The sequence below is a fragment of the Pistacia vera genome, unplaced genomic scaffold, assembly GCF_008641045.1.
Source record: "Pistacia vera cultivar Batoury unplaced genomic scaffold, PisVer_v2 Contig302, whole genome shotgun sequence".
NCBI lineage: Eukaryota > Viridiplantae > Streptophyta > Magnoliopsida > Sapindales > Anacardiaceae > Pistacia > Pistacia vera.
Genome location: NW_022196116.1, coordinates 375,230 through 384,484, shown reverse-complemented (window position 1 = coordinate 384,484; position 9,255 = coordinate 375,230). Strand labels below are relative to the sequence as shown.

General features: G+C 39.8%; 1 protein-coding gene and 1 pseudogene across 1 annotated transcript in view; both read left to right on the top strand.

Moving 5' to 3' along the window:
* Nucleotides 1-296: 296 nt before the first annotated feature.
* LOC116135673 lies at nt 297-1,542 on the top strand (annotated as a pseudogene).
* Nucleotides 1,543-3,093: 1,551 nt separating this feature from the next.
* Nucleotides 3,094-9,255, top strand: part of LOC116135671 — a 29,553-nt gene continuing 23,391 nt past the window's right edge. Inside the window, exon 1 of the mRNA XM_031421390.1 lies at nt 3,094-3,363. Coding sequence (XP_031277250.1) covers nt 3,217-3,363 — 147 coding nt within the window. The 5' untranslated portion in view covers nt 3,094-3,216. The remainder of the gene's footprint in view (nt 3,364-9,255) is intronic.

Below are 9,255 nucleotides of genomic sequence, written 5' to 3'. Positions count from 1 at the left end.
TTTCTTTTAAAATGTCAAATGATTATTTTATTTATTGTAACAGAATTACATAAGAATATTGTTATAGTTTACTGTTGATAGTATCAAACTCTTCCATTTTCCTAGCAGCCAAACGGAGTTCGAAAAGAAATGCAAAGAGGATATTAGTTCAACTCTCTACTCAACAAACTGAACAACTTCCGATTCACTAAACGCTTTTGCTTCATACAAAACCCATAACCTAAACCTTAGCGGAGATGCAGATGATTCTCTGTATTCAGACGTACCGAAACCTCGCAGGGACAATCGGAGAGAAAGCCTATCCCACACCCATGAAGGTGTTGATACAGAGAGCTAAAGCGGAGAGAGAAGCTAGAAAATCACAGCCTGTTCAGCTACTTGAACATCCACCTGCCAACGGCTTTGGTCCCTGAACTCGTCCCCGTCGCTCACCAAGTCTATTCAGCTTATCAATCTCTTCTCTCTGGTTTGTCAAAGCTCGTTAAAGTTATTCCCTTTCAACGCTGTAGGTAATGCATTATTCAAATATACGCCGTCTGGCTCTATTTACTTTCAGATTAATAGATGATAACTAATTAGGAGAAATTTAATTTGATTTTATGTCAACATTTAGAAAGATTTTATTACCCTTTATGTGATTATTTTTATTTGAAGGTTTTTTGTTATTCAGTTTCTGTTCTGAGGTTCACGTTTGGTCATGTGGGTCATGAAATACGAACCTGCGCTGGTCCAAAAAGCGTTTTCGAAGTGCTACACATGTTTGGAGAAAAGGGGGAGTTTTGTGATGGTGTTCTTCCCCGAGTGCTTCCATCTCCATGATCGTGTTGGGAAGTCAAGAGTTGTTCATTGCGAGAAGGATAGTGTCCCAAGGCTACCTGCCTTGTGAGCTCTGTATACGGCCGGTGTAGACCTTGAAAGGTACCCTACAAAGAGAAGAACAAAACCTGTCTATTCTTGAAGGAAGAATTGTAGATTTTGAGTCTGTGATAGAGAATGATGAAACAGAAAGAAACTTAATTTTAAAAGATAATCATCATATAACCTAATTTTGTGCTAAGAATGATGGATCTGAAAGCAGTTCAAATTAGAGAAGAAAGGTGATTGGGTGGATCAATCGAATGATCAAGAGGGAAGGATTTAAGAAAGTTGGCATTAGGACAATGGACTCATGTTTGAAATGATATCAGGAGTGAAGAAGATCATGGAGAAGTAACGCGTATGGACCTGGGGATATTGTCCTGAGGTCCAGGTTGGTCCCAAGGGACACAGTTAAGAATGTGTAGAGCATCAAAACACCATCTCGTAATGGATTGCATGCATGGCAGGAAGCAACGTTGATGATCTTGTCGGTCCGAATTATGTCTGGCATGTTCGAGATCTTAATGGTCCTGCTTTGGAGAACAACTTGAAGAGGTTTTATGGCAAGCCCCAGCTATTGTAGAGCTGTGTGCATGGTGGTGCTCCAGTTCCTATCAATATAGAAGTATGATGAGATTAGATGTGGTTCCTCCTCAACGTGATGAAGTTGATCTTTTTGCTTGAAATGATTTCCTTTAAGCCTGATGTATTATATATCTTGACTATAGGCTCCTGATGTTAACCTTTTTGAGGTTATTGAAATATCTTTATAAAGTTAAGTTGATTGTTAGTGCTGTTGTAGAGACATTTGACAAGTTGGTCTCAGCCTTCATATGTTCGGTGATCTGATCCAGCTTGGTCTAGGTGTGGCCTCTTTTAGTCTGACCCCGATGCCCACATTTTGATTTCTTATGCTTCGATATGGTGTCTTTTTCAGCTCTCTTTGTTCAAATAGGCAATATTATGATGAGGATATGGATCCGATACAGATGATCATTTCTCTGGTTTAGAAGTCTAAGCTTCAGACTATGTTGCCAATGCAGTAATTGTGCCTAATGAATTGGATTTAACTTGCACGGACAAGCATGAAGACCATGGTTGCTCTATTTATGCATGTTGAAGAAGTAGAGCCTCACTGTTTGATTATAGGTGGTTTGTTAATACTCCCCGCTTATGGAGTTTTGAGAAATCCATGCTTCTTAGAGATTGATTGGTAAGAATTTATCAAGCAAACTTTCTCTGTTGAATACTTACAGCAATGGGGCCCTTTTGAGTCCTTAAATTGATGTATACTTGCATCAGAAATTGTTCTTCCTGAAAGAAAAAAGAGAAATTCCTTCAAAAATATATTAGGTTTGCATTTATCATGTGATGGGGTAGATGAATTGGTAGAAGCACTTTTTAGTTTTACATTGTGACCAATCTCAAGTAAGAAAGTGCACTTTGAGCCTTAATGGTCTACTGATATTAGACAAGTATATTAGCTCCGATGATGTACCTAATTCACAGAGTTTGATAGTGGCCTCTGAAGTCTGAACTTCAATGAAGTTCATCTTGGAAAATGCATTGTTTACCTGTTAGGCAGCCAGTAACGTACACAATTGTGGCAGATAGTTACTGAATTTTGATAATTTAAGCAGATAGAGAGAGATAATAAGTCAAAAGCTTTTTGGATTATTGTGATCAATGTTATCATACCTACATTTTTTGGAGGCTGCTCTCACCGGAGAAGTTGTTGTCCATGTGTTGAGCAAACCTTTGGCCTTGCATGTGGGGTGGGGCGGTTATTGTAAGTTGTTGGTCATGGATCTGAGATGGCACTTGTTCAACTGGAGTTGCAATGATCGAGTGTTTCCAATACTAATATTGTATTCAACATAACATAAGTATGAATTAGTTAATTATTTTGTTAAAAATAATACCCAATTCAATACTTACTTTATCGTTAACGAACAGTTGCAAAAGAAAAAGAAAAGCAATTCTAATGGAACAAAATTTGATGATTTGTTGAAGATTAAGGACTTGGAAATTGAAATTCATAAGGTTAATTGTGTTTTCGTGATTCAGAGATTTAAATGAAGATGGAAGATAATTAGCCTCATTTAATATACATATATTTAATTATATAAACAAAAATTAGCTAGATAATTTTCTTTTTTAATTTGGGAGAGAATAACATGAAAAGGCTTTGCAAGGGTTCAGATAGATAAATAAATACAATTAGTAAATAAGCGATTCATTTCCTCCGCTAACATGTCGACATAAAACCTTGTCTCGACTCTGAGTACGCCGTGAAAGAAACAACTGTACCAACACCAAGGAGGGAAGGAAGCCAGTACAATATACAATACAATACAAATGAGCGAGGATGAAGAAGAAGAAAACGGTGGAGAGAACAGCAGAGAAGAGCAAGAAGAGCAAGAAGAGGCATTTGTTGCTTTGATCGAACACCGTACCAAAGAAGTTGAGCATCTCAAACAGCGTATCTCCTATTACAAATCTCAGGTTGTTGCCGTTCTATTTTTCTCGATAATTTTCTTTTCTTTTCTGTTATTTTCTTCGTATTAATTTAATGACATTTCTATGGTTTTCTACTGTTGTGAAGTGATTATCGTGATTTGTCACTGTGAAATTCATGCTAAAGTTTGGATTTTAGATCCTGAAATTGTTATTTGATACTAAAGTTTGACGAAAAGTTTACACTTGGAAGTTCTTTACTTTTAGAAATTTAAAGCATAGCATTTAGGTTAACTAGAAAGAATGTTCAAGAAGGAGTTCTTTAACTTTTAGACATTTAAAGCATAAGCATTAGTTACGTGTGTATTGGTTAACTAGAAAGAATGTACAAGAAGGAGTTTACTTTTTTTTTTTTTTTTTCCTTAAGAATGAAGTAGAAACTTGTGAAGATTTAGGTTCATCTTCTCTTTTATGAGGTTAAAAAACGGTAGCAGTTATTCTGCTTTTAGTACGAGTTTTCAACAAGGAACTTAGTTTTAATTGATTGTTGTTATGGTTTATTTTATTGTGTGTATTTAGGGCAAGAATGAGTTTTTAATATGAAGCTTTTGTTCGTGTTTTGCTTTATATTTTTTTTATTTTTCGAGGAAATACTACTATATATATTTGAAAAAGGCGTGCAGCTGATGAAGCAAGAAGAGGTTGCAAGATTCACAATCTAAATTGGCTCATCTTCGAGGCCGAGATAAGGCAGTGTCGTCTAAAGTTCTCCGGCTAGCGGAACTAAAATGTTAAGGGGAGCGGAGATCATCAGTCCTGTTCGTGTTGATAAAGATCCTTCTAGAAACCAACCTCAATCTAGAACGGAACTGGTAATTCCTGCTGTGAATCCCAAGATTTCTCAGCCTATAAAATCAACATGGTCTGCATGAGAGATCCTGTTGGGTCCAGTGCTCAAGAAGTCCTGCCTCCACCCCACATGTTGTAAAAGGGAAAATCCTATGAAATTCTCGTGATAACAGAAGTTGTTGATGTTCAGATAGAGGAACAAAAGAAATTCGGTAATATTCTCACCTTGTGAATTGTAATGCATTATAAGTGTGTGTGTTTCCCAGGATTAAATGTTGGCCTCCGCTTTTGGTCAATGTTTTTTTTTTCCGTCATGGTTTAAATTATATGTTATTGATGTTTCATGCATCCTCTTTTTTCTTGGCTGTATTTCAGAGCAGAAAGAACATAAAGAATTGATCCCCTGGTGCAAAGCAGCTCTTCACCTTGCACATTCGCTGTCATACGAGCACCACACTCTAGTCAGCACAAAAGAGTTGGAGAAGTCTTTCGTTGTGCCCAGTGAATGATCAGCTTTTTGTGACCAGGTAATTAGGTTTTTTCATTAGAGAGGGTATGGCAATATCAACTGAATATTATGCTGTGATGAGACCCCAGCAGCCACAATCGAAACACACCAGCACCCAACAATCAAAGAACAACCAGCAACAAATGTGTATTGATTCAAAGTTAAACCAAGTGCTGGAGTCACAGTCAGAACCCAACCCAGTAGCAAAAACAAAGAGAGGATAGTTCCTATCAATTCGAGCAGCTAGGGGCCTCCATTGACAACTTTAGAGAATAATTTGCTTAGCCTATTCCCAATTCTAACTGTTTGTATATACTAGTGACCTTTTCCCATATTCCCTCCATACACAATAGTGCCATGTGTATTTCCTGCCATGTGTATTCCTATAACTATATCCCACTGGCCCAACAAACCTTAGTGTTTATTCACACTCTCACCACCCTCCTGCCCTTTGTGCCCCTTGTTTTGATAAACCTTAGTAATAGGGGGCCTATCAATACCCCCCCTTGAAGAGCCCCCTTGTCCTCAAGGTGGAATGAGGAAACTGGAGGTTGATGATGTCGTAGCTTCCCAAATGCTTCAAAGAGGCAGGTTCTGCCATCGTATAAGAACCTCTTTAGTACCATCCAACAAAGAATGGACTGCCAGAACTGATTCAGGCTGGACAATCAGTTCCAAGTCCTCGGTGAGACAAGGAGGAAGTGGCTGGATGGGGAATGGAGCTGTGCAAGCTACGTTTGAGTTGAGAAACATGGAAAACCTGATGAATACGAGCATGGAAGGCGATCCAGCCGATAGGCAACCTGTCCAATTCGTTCTAAGACGGGAAAAGGACCATAAAAGCGGGGATCAATTTCTCATTATGTTTCCTGGCCAAGGACTAAACCGGTAAGGCCGGAGCTTCAAAACACTTGTCCCTAGGCTAAATGTAACATCCCGTGGTGTACATCTGCACTCTCTTTCATATGCCCTTCACGATGGATAAATTAGTTTAAGCTCCTCCAAGATGGAATTACGTTCGAACATCTGTTGATTCACTTCCTCCACCGATGACGGGCAATCGTGAACTTGAGTAGAGTAAGAGGATCCCGCCGTCTAAAACCTTGAAGGGGTCATCCGAGTCGAACGTTGGTAATTCGTATTGTACCAAAATTCCGCCCAAGAAAGCCAACAGGACCAAGCTTGGCTTTAGAGCTACAAAAACACCGCAAATAGCCTCACACACCGATTTACCACCTCAGTTTGGCCATTTGTCTGTGGGTTAGGCCAAATTGAATTTCAAGTAGTTGCCAGATGCTTTGAAGAGTTTCTTGCCAAAATTGGTTATAAAATCCTACCCTTGTCGGACACAATAAGACTTCGGAAACCCACTGAGCCTCACATTTTTGATACAAACAACAACTACTACATCTTTAGCACTATAGGGATGTCAAAAGAGGGATGAAGTGGCTATACTTAGTGAGTCTGTCGACCACCACTAGGATAGTATCGTGTCCCAAGACTTAGGTAGTCCTCAAATGAAATCCATGCTAATATCCTTAAATACTTGGTAGGGATGGGTAAGGGTTGGAGAAGGCCTGCTGGTTTAAGGTTGAGTGTTTATTGAGTTGGCATAAGTGCATCTCTTCACAAATTCTTGAACGTCCCCCTTGATCCCTTCCCAAAAGACAAGGCTGGCCACCCTTTTATAGTGCGAAAGAACCCAATGCCCCCCACTTGGGTACAATGAAACTCCTCTAGCAACTTGGGGATAACTGGAGAACTTGGGAAGAACAATCCTCTTTTGTAAAGTAGACAGCCTTTTCGAAGTTGTTAGTGGGTTCTACTGGTGGGCGAATAAGGGATCTTGCATAATGATTTGAAGCTTAGGGCCTTGTTGAGCTTCGGCAGCTAACTCATCAAAGTCTGAAAATTGGACCATTAATATGCACCATCTCACCTACGTCCTCTCTACGACACAATGCATCTGCCACTTGGTTGGGATCCCGATTGGTAGTGAATTTCGAAGAGAATCCCATGAGTTTCGAAATCCACTTTTGCTGTTCCGGTGTCTTCACTCGCTGTTAGTCAAGAACTTAGACTACGCTGGTCCGTCTTTATAATAACTTGCGCCTAATAAGGTAGTGACTCTATTTGTGGATAGTGAACACTATGGCCATGAGTTCCCGTTCATACATAGATTTCTTGCTTTGATTGGCAAGAAAAAGTTTTACTAAGAAAGGCAATTGGCGTGATTTTTGAACCAGGACAGCCCCCATCCCTTGCCTAGAAGCGTTGGTGTGTACTTCGAAGGGTAAGTCAAAATCAAGTATGGCTAGCACCAGAACCTTGTCATTGTTGTTTTGAGGCCTCAAGGCTTGTTGAGTTGTCTCTCCCATGTAAAGAATCCTTCTGAAGTAGCTGTGTTAAAGGTTGAGCAATCAGTCCATATCTCTTTACAAGCAACGGTGGTAACCCGTTAGCCCCAAGAATCCCCTTAAACCTTTTATAGTGCGGGGGCTGCCAAGATAACATTGAGTCAATCTCTTGCAGATCAGCTTCCACCCCCTTGGCTGAAATCAGGTGGCCTAATTCGAGTTTCTGTTGTGCGAATAGACACTTCTTGCGGTTGACGACCAACTCATTTGCCTTAAGAATCTGAAAAACTTGCTAAGGTGCTCCAAATGGTGTGCAAGTTGGGGCTGTAGATAAGTATATTGTAAAACAAAACCAGGACGAACTTCCTTAAATTGACTTGAAGATAGTATTTATTAAAGCCTGAAAAGTGGAGGGGGCATTGTTAAATTGAAGGGCATAACTAGGAACTCATAATGCCCCTCATGAGTCCGAAAAGCTGTCTTAGCTATGTCCTCCTCCCTTACTCTGATCTGGTGGTACCCCGGATTTCAAATCCAACTTAGTGAAAATCGTTGGTCTTACATGTTCCAACACCTTCGATTGAGGGAAAGGGGAACTTATCTAGGATAGTGAGACTGTTCAGGGCGCGGTAGTCAACACAGAAGCGCCAGCTCCTGTCTTTCTTTTTCCCAGTAAAATAGGGTTGGAAAAAGGGCTTGTACTTGTTGAATTATTCCCGCTATCAGCATCTCCCCAACCACTCTCTCAATTTTGTTTTTCTGGATGTAAGGGTACTTGTAGGACATATGCTAGGAGGTTTGGCCCCATCCTGGAGGATTATGGATGGTCTGTGGATCTTTTGGAGGTAGTTTTGGTAGGTTGGTCAAAGACTTGGTTAACTCTTCCACCACTTCCTAGACTCTAGGTTCAATTGGCTCAACTTCCTTAGCTGTTTTGTTCTCTATGGAACAAATTCGACCACATACCTAACCCCTTTATTCGTGATCGATTTCAGCATGGCTTTGAGTGAGACAACATTGTGACCAAAGAAGGATCTCCCCTTAACATGACCTTTTTTCCTTCTCTGGCAAAATCCATGGTCAGGTTTTTCTAGTTACCACACACTCTCCCAGAGTGCTCAATACGCAACTCCCAACACAACGTCGGCTCCGCCTAATTCAAAGGGAAAAAATCTTGTTGTATCTCAATCCTCTGTTCCCATTATCTAAGCTTAAGAGTCTTGTCTGAAGTCATCCCCACGATAGAGTTCATTGGCAAAGCAAAAATATTACCTTCTAAGATTGGTTCATTGTTGGCTTCTGGTGGTGTCTCCTCTTTCTTCATCTCCTCTTCATCTTCCAAAATCAACAAAACCTGTAGATATTTATTTCTACACACACATTGGTTTGGCCCAAACTTCTCATCACAACGGAAACACAATCCTTCTCTTGTTTGTACTAGGGCTCAAAATAGTCCGGAAACCGAACCGAACCGGCGAACCGAACCGAAACCGGTTCGGAAAACCAGTTTCGGTTTGAAAATAGCGCCAACTGCTTTTTTGGTTTGGTCATTTTCCAAACCGGTTAACCGAAACCAGTTATCCTTAAAACCTAAAAGGTTAATATTGTAAATTGTAATAGTCTAAGCCCTAAAGAGTAAAGGTAAAGTAAAGTCAAACTTAATATGGACAATGCTAGGATTTGTTACATTATTAGCCCGTATCATTTCTAATACATTATATTAATTAATTTAATTTTAATATATAATAACTTCGTAATTTAATTTTACCCATAATCTAATCTGGCTGGGCCACCCAAGCCAAGCCACGCCTCTCTACGTCACAACAACGTCCAAAGCCGTAACGCCGTTATCTAAGAGAGAGAGAAACAGAATCAGAAGCAAACTCGTGTTTCAACGAACGGGTCTGATTAATTCCGTTTTTATCCATTTTAACACACGCGAGAAAAACACACGCACACAACCCCCGCCTATTTCTTTTCTGTTTTGTCTTCGTTTCAAACACCCAACTAAAAAGTAGTTTATTCATTTTTTAAGAAAAATAACCTTGCCCTTCATTCTCTCTCTAGCTTATTTCGTTTTCTGATCTTTTTCTCTCTGTAATTGAGACCGGCGAGCGAAATCTCGCCGGTAACTTGCCGGAAATTCGTTTCCGATCTGAAACTCTGAATCTCCGGTTCAAATGATTCCATTCAAGAGAGAGATAGTAATTTTTTTTCAAATGATTT